Raw genomic sequence first — 15,339 nt, 5'->3', positions numbered from 1 at the left:
TTCTTGGGAGGCAGGGTTTTTGTTTAATCTTTCTTCGGCAACAATTTTTCATATATGCCATTTGAACACTTTTGGAGAAATAAGCTATTTAAATAAAAACTCGCTTTTACATAAAGGTGACATTCTGGAAATATGTCACATTTATAGTTTTTTTCTAAGAGTCATTTCACGAAAATATAAAAACGAAGAAATCATTGAAACTCGTTAAGCATTAAACAGTCATTTAGTGTTACTTGCATAAAAATCTGGGTGACATTCCGGAAATATTTAGCCTTACTTACTATGGTGCAATGATAAACTCACTTAAAAACACAAAATAATTGCTTTTATTAAGTTATTTCTTATGTCATTCGATCAATAACTTATTGCGTTTCTTAACTGCATTGCACTTAGACAAGCAAAGCAACTAATGTTAATATCACTGCAAAGTAAAAAAGTGACATTCTGGAATATTCAGAGGGCCAATATCATAATAGAAAGCCACGCATATGGTGATAAAATTTTTCAGGCGCAAATAGAATAAAACAATAATAGTTAAGGTGGTCATTCACAAATAGTTCCGCTTTCTTTCATGGTTTCTTTGTTTAAACATTTTTTCATGTTTATTATTGAATAACCTGAGCGGGGACAAATATTTTTATATGGAGTAGGTATAATCGTTCGCAAAGGAAAACAAAACCGCTTACAATAATAAAAAACAGCTTTGTTGGTTGTTTATTATTTGGATCGTAAAAAAAATCAAAAAGGTGGGACAAAAAATAGCTTTTGATTGGAAATGACCCATATACATTTAAGGTTTACTCGGTATTTTGCGATTCAGGAAGTGTGTGAATGAGTTTTGGCTGTCATAGTTGTGTACACTTCTTCATTTTGCGATTCAGCAAGTGTGTGAATGAGCTTTAGCTGTCAAAATTGTGTACACTTCTCTTCCGAAAAACTCACTGAATTTTAATCGGTGAGTTTTTGGTTGTGAGTTTTGCACTCGGTATCAGTGATGGAAAATAAGTGTGAATTGTGCTATTTTCGGCCCTTTCGGAAGCAACCTGCACCTTAAGCACAATCGATTGATTTTCGGCACTACTTTTGCGTAAGTCAGTGGAGCTTATATATATTTCTTTCAGATCCGCAATGAAAAATTATTTTTTTATACTTTCTATAGTAAGTTATTAAAGTGATAAATGATATAAACATGGAAATGCAAGCAGAATCAGTGCGCATCTACATTCTGCATATACGATTAACATTTGCAAGTAGCAATTTCATCACTAAAGCAAATATTGAATCTTATTTAATATATACTTTAGATTTAAATAATCATGTATCCGTTTAAGATATTTTTGTGGATCAGATGCGGAGATATTTATTAAAAAAGAAAATTTTAGAGAAACCGGAATTAAAAATTTGAGATTAAATGCTTTACAATTGAATGTTAAATTTTTCCAAAATTTACGACAGAGAACCTCGATAATGAAATTTTTTAAAGCCCTGAAATTAATAAGATAGAAATATGGAAAATATAGAGTATGCATAAATTAAAGGGATCTTTCTATTACGCGTACTCTTCATGCAATAATGTATATAAGAAAGGGTTTCCCTGAGATTTCTATTTTTCTTTTATGTATGTATTGGGATGTTCCCATACAAGTAAATACGAGTATGTACTCGATACTTATGTTTCGATACCAACTACTTTTTTTACTCGAATCGTTGTTTCGATACCTACTTGGTATCGAAAGAAAAGTACTTGTATCGAATCGATTTGAGCAAGTGCCATATCCTGTCGGCCATATTTTTTCTATGGAAGAAACTTTCCATAGCATCGTTTTTATGAACCGCAGTTTGAGACACCGCCAAAATGTAAAGTATGGATATATTTTTACAAAGATTAAATTTTTTATATAAGTAATTGTATTACCTCTAACGTTACTATTGAATAAATATAAGTATCGACACCTAAGTGGAAGATCGATCTATCTCGGCAGTCAGTTCGAAAACGCCTTATCTCAGAAAACTTTTCAAGAACGCCCTATTTCAGAATTTGGTTGAAGAATGCCCTATTTTAAATTTTGATTGAAAAACGCCCTATCTCAGAAAAATTTTCAAGAACGTCCTATTCCAGAATTTGGTTCAAAAACGTCCTATCTCAACTGAATATATATTGAAAATATTTATGTTGAGGTATGGCGTTTTTAAAGCGGCAGCTGAGATAGGGCGTTTTTGAACCGAATTCTGAAATAGGGTGTTATGGAAAAGTTTTCTAAGATAGGGCGTTTTCGAACTATGTAGCTGTCGGGATAGGTTGATCTTCCACTCAATGTATTTTAAATACAATACAAATTGCTATTTATTTTTCTTTCATGTTCAACAAAATAATAAAAATAAAAAAGCAAAAGTGTTTAAAGTCTTGTTTTTAGACGGTCAAAAATTTGGGTTTAATTTTTAAACCGAGCTGGGACTGCTGCCTTTTTTAATCTTTTGTAGTCTACTTTTTAAACCGGTCAATAGTTTTAAGCAATTTTTAATATATTCTGGTTTAAATTTTAGTTCAAGCAGCCGAGAAAATGATGTTTTGCTATGAGTGGTGTTTGGTTACGCAGCCAGCTCCTACAGCGAAACAAATGCAAGTAGCGCAGTCAACGTCCCAGCGGAACCTGTCTACAACACGAAATCGCATTCTTCCTATACTCAAAGTATGACCGAGTACTCTAGTCTTCCATACACAACTCTCATACACTTTTCTTAACAAATGTCATTGGCAGTATGTACTCGTATTGAAACAAACAAAGTTAACTACAAATGTGTATGGAACATACTCGTGCTGGTACTTCGTGCCTAATACACATACTTAAAGCCGGAGGTGTATAGAGAAGTAAATAACTCAGCACACGATTTCAAATTAAAAGTGTATGGGAAATATATGTGATATTCTATACGCTACCGGTATACCAGGTGTATTTAAAAGCTCCACTAGGCAATGAGCTTATCCCAGTAGAATAAAAATCATATTTTTAAGTGTTGAAAATATAACTATTGGCTATTTATTGACTTTTTCTTTTGGTCATACAATTTTTTGAAATTGCGGCTCTTATATGCACGAAAACAGTTTCTGATCTCTTTTACGAAGTCTTTATGTGTAGTCCCTTCTTTGGCAGTGGCTTCTACAAAAAAAAATATTCATTCGTTTTGTTTATTAAGACTTGTATAAATGACAGTCTTACCAAACAATGCCTTATTCAAGGACTTATACTCTTTAAAGGCAATTTTGGAATTCACCCCATCATAATTTAACTGATGAATGACTTCATCGCTTAAAATTCGATTGAAATTTTTAAAAATTCCTTCCGGATTAATTATTATTTTTAATATTTGAGTCTGAAAAATAAGAAATTAATCATTTGTATAGTGGATGAATACATATTAAGGAGTTTTTTTTGGGCGACTATTATTTTTTTCACTCTCATCTCGAAATGCCTAAAGAAAAATTCCCTGAAAATTTGAGCCCTTAATATTAATATTGATTGCTCGACCAAAGCGCGCAAAGATTTCTCTTTTAAATTACACGTAAACTTTAATTTTTTTCTACAAAGTTCTACAGCTCAGAGGCATTTTATGATATAATCATAGTCAATGATGGAATTTGTTTCAGAATTTATTGTTTTACAAAAGTGTCCAGTGCGGCGTAACCCTAACTCCCACCAGCGAGGTAGTAAAAAACGATCATTTTATGAAAAATTGGGTTTAGTGACCCGTACTACCTCGCTAGTGGGAGTTAGGGTTACGCCGCATTGGACACTTTTGTAAAACATTAAATTCAGAAATAAATTCCATCATTGACTTTGATTATATCATAAAATGCCTCTGAGCTGTAGAACTTTGTAGAAAAAAATCAAAGTTTACGTGTATTTTAAAAGAGAAATCTTTGCACGCTTTGGTCGAGCACTCAATATTAATATTGAGGGCTCAAATTTTCAGGAAATTGTTCTATAGGTATTTCGAGATGGGAGTGAAGCAAAAGAATAGTCGCCCAAAAAAAACAACATTATACATACACTGCCGGGAAAAAATATTGGCACCGCGAATTTCGCAAAATATATGCGCCAATTTCTATTATCATATTTTTCGGCTAATTTTTTATAAAAATGTGGTTCATTCTACAACAAAAAATATAAAAATATAATTTCTAAACTTTGTGCAAAACAAGCGAAAATTAAATTAATTTTCATGCACATTTTAAACTTTTTAATCAGATTTTCTCGAATTTTCTTGAGTATGCAATTTTATAGCCCATTAAATTCTAGTATAACAATACAAATTCGGAGTTAGTCAAGAAGCGCATTGATTTTTTAAGAATTTTTTTTGTTGAAGGTGTTTTGCATTTTTCCCATATAAATTATTTTCAAAAAGTTTTTTTTTGTATGGAAGAGACTGCGTGAAAAAAAAATTTCCAAAAATAAAATTGATTGATAATACTTACGTATTTCTCGATTTCATTGCCAACTTCCTTGTTTGCTTCCTCCAGATCACCCAAAGTCAATATTGGAAATATCTTTTTGGTGGTAATTGGAACATTTTTCTTTATCAATTGGTCTACAGCTGAGCGAATTTTGGGCAAGGTATCCTGTAAGGTTTCTAAAAAAAAAAAATTAAATAAGTCTTGAAAGAGTATGCAAGAAATTATTACCAGTTACCTTCAATTTTCATTTGCCTATTGTTAATTCCCTCCAAAGTTTTTTCAATTCGCGAAGTATCCTGTAAACAAAAGAAATGATTATTAGGGTTTTAAAAAAAAGTATGCAAGAAATTAATGCCAGTTACCTTCAATTTTTATTTGTCTGTTTTCAATTCTCTCCAATGCTTTCTCAATACGCCCAAGACGTTCATCGACGGATTGGTGTTCGAATTCGCTATTCACAGCATATCTCTTGCGTATTAATCCTTTATCCATGTTAAGCTGTATTGAAATAATGTATGTACGTATTTATTTTTCTAAAACTTTGTTTACTTATTGAGTAAGATTTTATTTTCGTTCAATTATGAACGTATTTACTAAGGTGGTGCAAAAACTCTGTTATATAAAGTCTACTTGTTTGACTTTTTTCTGAACTTCTACTTTTTGTAAAAGTGCTTTTTCACTCCACCTTAATATTTACATATGTCAAAACTTCTTTATTTCCTCATTAATTTATTTATGTATAAATTTTATTGTAGCTTTATTAGCTTATTTATTTCTTTATTTACATATGCAGCTCTACAAACCAATAGCACATCAACATTAAGTCCAATTTTGACTACTTTTCTTTTGTTTTTCAATGTTAATTATTTTTTTATAAAAGTATAGCTCATTATCTAACTAAAACCATCTAAATCCAAATTTCAAACTTTATTTAAAGATAAACAAAAAAAAAATAATCGCAATTCCAAGTTTTTATAATCTTTAAATACAGGTTGAAATCTGGATTTAGATGGTTTAGTTTGATAATGAGCTATACTTTTATAAAAAATAATAATTAACATTAAAAAACAAAAGAAAAGTAGTCAAAATTGGTCTAAATTTAGATGTGCTAACATTTCTTTACTTATTTACTGATATTTAGAAAGGCTTGGTTGTGATGAAAACTTCACACAAAGTGTGATAAAGGCATAAATACAAATTCATCCTCAAGTGGCAAATACATATATTTACATGAAATTTGGTCTACAGAAATTGTGTTTTCATTTAAATCTTTTTCAAAAATGCCTTTATAAATGCCTAGATCTGTCCCTGATATGAGCGGAGCCTCGAAAAAATTGTTAATGTTATTTAGGTATTGGCCTGTAACAAACAATTGACCGTTCTCTTCTAAGAACCTTTTAATAATTAAAAGTTTGGTATTTGCTACCAAAAATAGATTATTCGGTTTTTTTGTTGAAAGCGAAAATCCCTGCGTATAATAGTTTGTAATTTCGCCCGCACTATTTTTTTTTAACAATTTGTTTTAAATTTCTTTCAAGTATTGGTCATTGGCGTAAAATTTTTTATGAAGTTGTTCTAGGATTTTTGTTGGATTTTTGACTTTTCGTTTAATAAGCTGCAGAAAATTTTCGAACTTGTACGCAGCGAAACTTTGAATATCACCAATTTCCCTCACGCATTGCACCACATGAAGGACATTGTGCACATTATATGTTAGATTCTTAGGGCTGTACAAAATAGGAAAATTTTCAACAAAGTCCCGTAGCATGCTTTCAACAGTGTTTAAATAATTGAAATAGGTTTTAGATAGCAATAGCTTATAGGCGCAACTTAGCAATAGGAAATGATAATAAAGGTCTTCGTCAATGATATTCTTCAGAGCTATCATACCCGTATACACCAAAAACTGTCGAAACTCAACAGACTTCCACCGTGGCAAGTCTTGTAGGTCTCTTGGTTTCCTGGAAAATTCTATGGGAATGAATATTTTCATTGACAATAATCGTTGAGAAATGATCTCCTCCTGCTCTGAACGTAGCTTGAAATAAATTGTGTCCTTTTTCATTAGGCAATTTAGCATCTTCTTACAAACGCCAAGATCTAAAAGGTGCATGGGGTCCAGCGGAAATTGCTTAATCATATCGATACCTAAATTTTCCAACAAAGAGCTCTTATCTTTAAAATATTCTTTATGAAAATTTCCATAAGCTCTGCTTCTGAAGTTTTCTTGAGTTTTTAAGGTGCCGCAGAAAGGACTAAATGTCGTAACGTGGTCAATACGGACCCCGGTTTGTGAGCATTTTGAGCAACCATTTAATGAATTGTGGCCAACAATTCCACATAAATAAGCCCTTTCTGGTGCGTCGCACACAAATGCCCTTATACTTACTTTTATGTATTTCTCTTTGCATTTATAACCCATAGAAAACAGCTCTGAGACTTCATAAAAGAAATCGTGTAGGAAATTGTCCACATTGAAAGGTTTCTGATATCCAACATATAGCCCAATAATAAATACGCGTGAATTTGGGACATTAACAAAATTACCTAGAATTGGCCATAAGGAAGTCCTCGAGCTTTTAAATAATGGAAGACCGTCAATTCCTACGTCTAAAATTAACTCATCGTAATTATCAATCTTACTTTGAATAAAATTTAAATGTGCCTTTATTCCAAAATGGGTATAACTTCCTGGGCTAACTGTTCTGATAACTATTTTTTTACTTCCACCAAGTAGACCCTTCAAGGAAATGGGCACATCTAAATTTTCAGAATTTAATATTTTTAACAGAGCATTACTACAGTCTCTAGAAGGGTTGTACAAATTATACCACAGTCTTAATTTTTCCTTCAATGAAAGTTTCACGTTTACATCACCAATTTCTTCAATTTCGTTTTCTATATGTGCACTTTCTTGATTTTCTTTTGGAAATTCTACGGGTATTGTTTCTATGCCCTTATCACACGCAATTTCTTGTTTTCTCTTCAACCGGTGTTTCGCCTCAAGCATTTTTAAATTTCGTTTTGAAAATCCTCTCATTATTATTTTATATTTAGTATGTACAATTATTTTTATATCAATTGATCACAAAAATTATTAACACTCACTTTTTTTATTTTTCAATTTCGCAAACACGTGCTTACACTTTTTGTTTACACTCCGTTTCACGGCTTCGCATCAACTGATGTATGTACATAAATACCGATCGGTCTTGCTCTTCGGCACACTTACTATACCAATATACTTCGTTGATACAAAAAAGATACGGACCCGAATGAAAAATTCACTCCTTCGTTTTTGTATACTTCTTCTATATACAATGTGAGTGGAAACGTATTCCACTTAATTTCGTGCCATTTTTTGCCCATATACGCACTCCATACACTTTACGACGACGTCGGAAAAAATCGGAAAAAGTCCGGCTGGGTAGCTTATGGCTTTTTTAGTCGTTTTTTGATCGCTCACTAGACCGCACGGGCTAATTCGAACCCGCCTGCAGTCTTCGCTATTATATTAATAAATATATAATTTGTTAAAACGAATTCGGTCGTGTTAATTTATTTTCAAAGAATTAGCCTCCGAAAAGCCTCGGTGGCTACACAAGTGGTTTAAAATTAAAACCAAAAATTCATGATTTCAAATATAGGCCCTATTTGTTTAAAAATTAAACCAAAATGTTTTAATTCTAGTTTCTAGGTTTTATATATAGAAAATTTTGTTTCAAATCTAAACCGAAATAGAAAATGTTTGCCTCAATATGCTTTATTTTATATGATCTATAGGACTTAAGCACAAGGGTGTCTCTCAGAGAGAGAGAGCGCAAATCCTATGAACTGACTGCATCAATACAGCGAAATGTGGTGTTGATTCAAACTCAAGATGTGAAAGCACATTTGCATGCATGGCTGTAGCTGAGTCTGCAAAGATGCTTGATAAAATTGGTTGCAACCAAGGCTGTCCGGGTTCAATTCCCATCAGACGGAACATGAAATTTAAGATTTTTTTTTATTCTTAACTAGCTTTTTTTAGTCTTTATACAAATATGAAAAATAATTTATGTAAAGATGTTGTATTTTATTTCCGCTCTAATTTTACTATAGGAGAATACTGAAGGACAGTTGTATATCTTGGGTGTAATGAAATGTAATAATAACTGTTTGGCACAGCAGCTGTTTTTATTTACATTAAAATATCTCCAATAAATAATATATCGTCGTTTAAAGTACAAACCCGCGTATCAACAAAATGCAAAACCGCGTATCAAGATAATGGAAGACCGCGCATGTGAGGTTGCATAAATTATTTTCTAGATAGTAAAAACACTCATATTTCAAAATGGTTCTCTTTTTTATAAAGCAATCGCATTTCTGGCAAGTATATTGCAGGACGAATGGATAAGAATTGAGCCAAGTGCTTGTGTGTGCAAATCCAATTTTTGGCAGCAAATGTAAGTTACGCGGTCTTGCACTTTAAACGACGATACGTATGTAAGTAATAGTAGAAATACCAATGTTGTTATATTAAAATTTTAGCTATCTAATTTCTTTGGAATAATGACTCTAATATTATTGTACAGTATGTTTTTAATACTTCGAAGCCTCTATTAACAGAAATGCATTTTCCAATGCAATTACCATAGATTTTATTTTCGATAAAGTTTTGGGTATTGCTTTAAGGAATTCTTGTTTATTGTCATTGCTGAGTCCTGTAAATTCAAAAGCATATCAGAAAGAATTAAAGAGGCCAAGTAAATTGTGGTTCCGAATTTATGGCTGATACAACATTTAAAGCCTGTGTTATGCGCTACGACCCCTTTTAAAAACTCATTATATAAACATACCTTACTATAGCACCTACATATGTTCCATAGATATGTCCGCATACCAAATTTCAAGTTTATGTCACTTGTCAGAAGTTATGGCTGATTAAAAATTCCACGCCTATGAGATGACCCACGCCGCCTTTTACGAACTCATGTATACCTTACTATAAGCATCTACCATAGGTATGTCTGCATAGCAAATTTCAAGTTCATGTGACTTATCGTTCCGAAGTTATGTCTTTATGTCTTATTAAAAATTCCACGCCTATGAAATGTGCCACGCCCCCTTTTACAAACTCATTTATGAATACCTTACTATAAGCACCTATGTACCATAGATATGTCTGCATACCAAGTTTCACGTTTATGACTTATGGTACCGAAGTTATAGCTGATAAAAAATTCCACGCCTTTGGGATGTGCCACGGCCCCTCTTACAGACCCATTTATATATATACCATAGTGGTCCACAAAATCCTTTTTTCAATATTATTCAGTGCTCATGCAAATTTGTGTTCCTTTTGCTAAAAAATGAAAGTACATAACTTGATTTAAAAAAATAATAAAATTTAGAGGTCGCCCAAGTCGATTTTTGTATTGCCTTCAATCCGTGCGCACGCGAAATTCCTCTGGAAATTTAAGTTTTCTAAGATCTTATAATGTGCTTTCGAGGCCGGTGACACTAGGAGAGTTATTTTTTCGATCCGGCTCTTACCTTTTTAGATAATACGAATAAATTATAAAAAAAGGGGAAAACCCCAAAATTGAACTTTAAAATGTGATTATTTCTTAGAAATAATTTATTTGACTTTACGCCAATGATGATGTGTATAGCCACAACCTTAGCGCACAAAATGAGTCATTGAAGAGGATTTTACGTTTATTACTTCTCGAGATATCGGCATATTATTGAACCTGAATCTAGATGCGTGGCTGATGTCTGTATTTAAAAAACGTACCGCTTTAAATTTTCGGCCTTTGGAAATTTTTTCGAGGTGTTATCTGATATTTTCAAGGTCGCTGAGTGTGCTGAACTAGTTTGTTTTCGGTGCGTCCCAAATATCGAGAGACAACTTAAAAAAAAAAAACCTAAAAATATGAAAAATATAAAATTTTCTCGATTACAGGAGAGGATAAAACAAATTTTTTTTTAATTATTCAGGCTCACGAAAATTTGTGTTCCTTTGACCTAACATAAAAAAATTAAGACGTCGCTGGTAGATATTATTAAATTAGTTTATATTTTATTTTCCAATGTTAAAACAAATTGCAAGAGACCTTAAATTATGGGATGTTGTTGTCTATGGTTTTCAACAACTTGTAGCAAACACTGTTTCTGATTGTCGTCATTTGTGAGAATGGAATTGAATTTCTGAATCAAAGACACGCCTCTCTCCGCCACATCATTAACGACCTTCAAATTTTGCAATCTTTGTCGAGACGATATGAATGTTTTATCTTCTTCCCAGTGTATGGGATCTCTATTTATAAAATTCAGTGAAATGTTATTCGCAGTAAAGATTTTTGTACTCTCTTCAGATATAAAATCTGACAACCTTATGTCTAAGATCTTATTTTTTTCGACAGAAATACGTCTTAAAACTTTGTTGCTGGAATCTTTCTGCAGAGCTAGTACCATTAGTTTCTTCTCTTCGATTGACACACGGAAATATAAAAGTGCCAAGCCTACTAGTGACTCGGTTGTGGCTATACACATCATCATTGACGTAAAATCAAATAAATTATTTCTAAGAAATAATCACATTTTAAAGTTAAATTTTGGGTTTTTTTCCCCTTTTTTTATTATTTATTTGTATTATCTAAAAAGGTAAGAGCCGGATCGAAAAAATAACTCTCCTAGTGTATTCAGCGGCCTCGAAAGCACATTATAAGATCTTAGGAAACTTAAATTTCCAGAGGAATTTCGCGTGCGCACGGATCGAAGGACGAGTAATTTTAAGCAATACAAAAATCGACTTGAGCGACCTCTAAATTTTATTATTTTTTTAAATCAAGTTATGTACTTTAATTTTTTAGCAAAAGGAACACAAATTTGCGTGAGCACTGAATAATATTGAAAGAAAGGATTTTGTGGACCACTCTAATATATACCTTACTAAAAGCACCTACCATAGATATGTCTGCATACCAAATTTCAAGTTCATGTGACTTACGGTTCCGAAGTTATAGCTGATTAAATATTTCACGCCTACAGGAAGTGGCACGCCCCCTTTTCCAATTCCGCCCCCTTTTCCAATTCCGCCCATTTTTTCCCATGAGTATGGAATTAATTTCATTTATCTCGTCACCAAGTTCCAGTACTCTACCTCAAATATTTTAAGAGATATACAACATGAAAATTTTAGTTAGTATGGCAGGTGCCACGCTCCATTTTCCAGTTCCGGGGATAGAAACAAATAAGTGTGAAAAGTTTTGTGCGATTCCCTATCGCGGTTCAAAAGTTATAAGGTAATAAACAAGCAGACATTCACATTTATATACATATATAGATTATGAAAAAGCTTTCGTAAAGTGTAACGTGAAGCAAACGAAATAGAAAATATTTGGGTTTAAAATTTAATCCGAACTATTTAGACTCTAAACTCAACATATGTGCTCTTTTTTTTTGAAACTTGGATATTTTGTATTTGAAACTAAATTAAGTTGGGTCATATATGTAGTCCAAAAAGTTCAAAATTAAAACCGAAATGTTTAACCGTGTAGTTATTTAGGCCGTGTCATATAAAATTTGTCGCTATGCGTCGTGTCTTTTCAGACTTTGCCTGAAAAGCCCATAACGCAAAAGGTACATATGTCACAGATAAACGCCGGAAAATCACTTTTGCTTTGTTGCATATAAAAGGATGGAAAATTATCGATATAAGTAGGTATCGATACTTTCGGTTTGCTCATATAAGTATTTAGTATCGAAATAACGGTTTGCGTAAACTCGTTTAAGTAGGTATCGATACTTTGATGGTATCGGGACGTGCCTATGTATGCAATAAGTACTGTAAAGCAAATGGTACCTCCACGATTTTTAATTTATTGGTACATTGACTTGCATTTAGGCACATTTTTTCTGAAAAATTTGGCACAATTTTAAATGTGAGCGTTTCTCCGGCAAAAAGCCATAGGTCGTATTTCTGCCATAGCTTCCTCCCTCTTTCCCCTACCCTTCCTGCGACCCTTTTTTCCCTCCCCCGTCTGAGGGCATCACAACGGACAGATTAGTCGAGTCCCTATGCGGAGTGTGCCTATGCGGAGGCAGCCCGCTTACCTAACCTAACCTAACCTATACATTTATTGTTCACAATTTGACAGTTTACTCATAAAATGTTTAAAATTTCCTCTAAAAATTTTTTGTTTAAATTTACGCATATAAAGAGAGATCTGGTATTCTCTCTGGTTTCCTCTCCTAATGTGTGCAAAATTAAACTCTATCTGTTTGCTTTTACATGCCAAATTTGTCACGTAGAGACAAATTACACACAAATTGATAACTTATAAACTTAGTTCTTATTATTTGTAAAAAATATATTTTTCTTTCAAAATGTTTGTAATTTTAAACATTTCATGTGTATAGTATAGTATAGTATAGTATAGTATGTATATTTTAAACAACTCGTGTTCAAATTCAAATCTTGAACATCTTGTGCGTATATTTGCACAGATTATGGTTGAAAAATTAACATTTTTCAGTAGTAGTTTTACATGCACTTTTTAGAGTGTAGCATAAAATATAATGCACATTTACTTGAAAGCAGCAACCTCACATTATGTAAATATATAGCAGTGTTGCCGCTGACAATTTTTAGTGGTGGCCAGGTTCGATTCTAAAGGCGGTTAAAAATGGCTAAAAATTTTAGCTTTTGGCTAAAAAAAATGGCTAATAACTTTAATTGCAAATGAAAATATTTTTTTCTCTAATTCAGGTACAAAATTATTTACATAAAATGTAAAGAACACAAAAAATTTGCATACTTTAGCTTGAATTTTATACAGATGAATATATTTCAGTACACACATACCAGGAATGTTGCAAACATTTGCATTCGCATTCGTTATGCGAATAATTCGTATCATTTTACACATTCGCATTCGCATCAAATGATACGAATGTTTTGCGAATGCGAATGTGTACATTGGCAGAGAGTCCACTCTAATATTGTTGAAATAGCATTAACGAACAATACCATTTTTTTTGTAATTTGTAATTTTTTTATTAAATATGAAGAATCTAGCACAGAAATCAAAAGCTCTTTTCTTGATAAATTATCAAGATTGAAAATGCTATTGACAAGCGTTTACAAAATGAAATTTCATATGAAAACTATAAATTTTGTATATTAAAAAATTTTTTTCTATCATTTCAATATTGCCTGTGCGCCATTTGAACCCGGGACACAAAGAATTTATAGCCAACATCTCTGCCTACTCGGCTACGGTAGTCAAAAGCTTTCTTGCTTTTAAATTCATATTTTTCATATGTGACAACGAAATCAGTTTCACTTATGAGGAAATCAGTTCCCCTCTTGTGGAAATCGTAGAGCTGTTTATTTTATAAATATTGACACAGAATGCGATGGCTAATTAGCAGAATATTCTATGAATTCCGTGATAGAGACTGTGTGAAAATATTACGTTTGGATTATCTGGGAGCATATTATCCAGAGGAGAAGCTCGGCCAAACACTAACATATGTGTAAGTCAACGGATAAAGTTTTCCGTATGTTTGGAATGAACAAAATAAATACAATGTCACCATAGAATCACGTTTTTATTATAAAGTTGCCTTGAAAAGGGCACCAAAGAACGAAACAAGCGCTAAACTAAAATGTTCGCGTTTTAATTCCGCACTTAATTTATTGCGAAAGGCACAAAGTTGGCAACAGTTATAGCGATGTCAAATTTGCTCATATACAAGCATTGACAGAGAGTCAGCGCCTGCTTAAAGAGCGTAAGCATTACATGCGTATACATGCGAGAGCGTAACAAAGTGAACGCAGAATCATTCAAACCAGGGAAGCCAATTCGTGGCCAATTTCAGTTTACGTTTGGAATCGGGGAATGGACCTTTTTTTGTGGGGAATTTCAGTTCGTTCAATTCTAGTACAACAAATGGCTAAAAATTAGCGTTGATTTTTTAGAAATCTGTTTGTCGCGTTTGCTTTCATATAACAAATAAACACAATTTATTTTTATATGGAAGAAAACCGCAACAAATTCGGCAAGAAAAATCGAAAACAGAAATTTTTACCCACTTGAAACTTGGAGTAGAACTGATTGAGTTAATGAACTGCATACTCAAAATCTTTCTAGAAAATCTAATTAAAAGGTAGAATTTTTTACGAAAGTTTGTTGATTTTTTTTTAATATTTCACAAAGTGTGAAACTTGGATTTATACGGTTTTCGTTAAAGAGTTAACTACATAATTATAAAAAAATAACTCAAATTAAATAACCAAAAAAAAAATAATAGTTGTTGAATACATAATAATAAAATAAACATAAAGACCAGCAATATATTAAAATAGATAAAATATTTTTTTTTTGTAGATAACGGGTGGGGAATTTTACGAAATTTCGGGCGAAATCGCGGAATTTCATTGTCGAAATCGGGGAATTCTCAAAATGAGTTGGCTACCCTGATTCAAACGTAATTGGCACACTAACACAATCACAATTTCAGCTCGCGTTTACTTGCGGTAGTGATAACATCTGCTCATATACACTCCTCGTCATTTGAATTGCACACCCTTTCAATCGTTAGTATTTACAGTTTTCCTTTTGTAAAAATATAGCATATTCTACGAGTAAATGCAATTCTAAATCTTTTTTACAAATTAAAACTTTAATGAAAAATTCTTTTCCATTTCTTGGGCAGCATTTTATATGATTTTTTCATTTTTCTTGACAGCTGGAAACAATAAGTAAATAATATTTTTAGAAAAATTTCAGATATGCAGTTTTGTAGCCCATTCAATTATAGTGTAATAAAGTGCAAGTTTCAAGTGACTCTAAAATAGCCCTCATTTTTGAAATTTTTTTATTTTTTATTGC

At 32.3% G+C, this 15,339-nt stretch overlaps 1 protein-coding gene across 2 annotated transcripts; it reads right to left on the bottom strand.

Moving 5' to 3' along the window:
• Positions 1-3,008: 3,008 nt before the first annotated feature.
• LOC118750804 lies at positions 3,009-7,677 on the bottom strand. Of its 2 annotated transcripts, XM_036485540.1 has the most exons (6): positions 7,562-7,677; positions 4,816-4,951; positions 4,689-4,749; positions 4,475-4,629; positions 3,219-3,372; positions 3,009-3,158 (listed from the first exon to the last, which is right to left on the bottom strand). In XM_036485540.1, the coding sequence occupies exons 3-6, from the start codon at positions 4,699-4,701 to the stop codon at positions 3,028-3,030; spliced, it is 453 nt and encodes a 150-aa protein (XP_036341433.1). In that variant the 5' UTR covers positions 4,702-4,749; positions 4,816-4,951; positions 7,562-7,677; the 3' UTR covers positions 3,009-3,027. The 2 variants fall into 2 exon arrangements, with proteins under 2 accessions (XP_036341433.1, XP_036341434.1); XM_036485541.1 differs by lacking the exon at positions 7,562-7,677 and having other exon boundaries at positions 4,816-4,957.
• Between the last annotated feature and the right edge of the window lie 7,662 nt (positions 7,678-15,339).

The sequence above is a fragment of the Rhagoletis pomonella genome, unplaced genomic scaffold (genome assembly GCF_013731165.1).
Source record: "Rhagoletis pomonella isolate Grant_MI unplaced genomic scaffold, Rhpom_1.0 Rhpom_scaffold_00409, whole genome shotgun sequence".
NCBI lineage: Eukaryota > Metazoa > Arthropoda > Insecta > Diptera > Tephritidae > Rhagoletis > Rhagoletis pomonella.
Note: the sequence above shows the minus strand (reverse complement) of the source record. Positions and strands in the feature narration are given on the sequence as shown.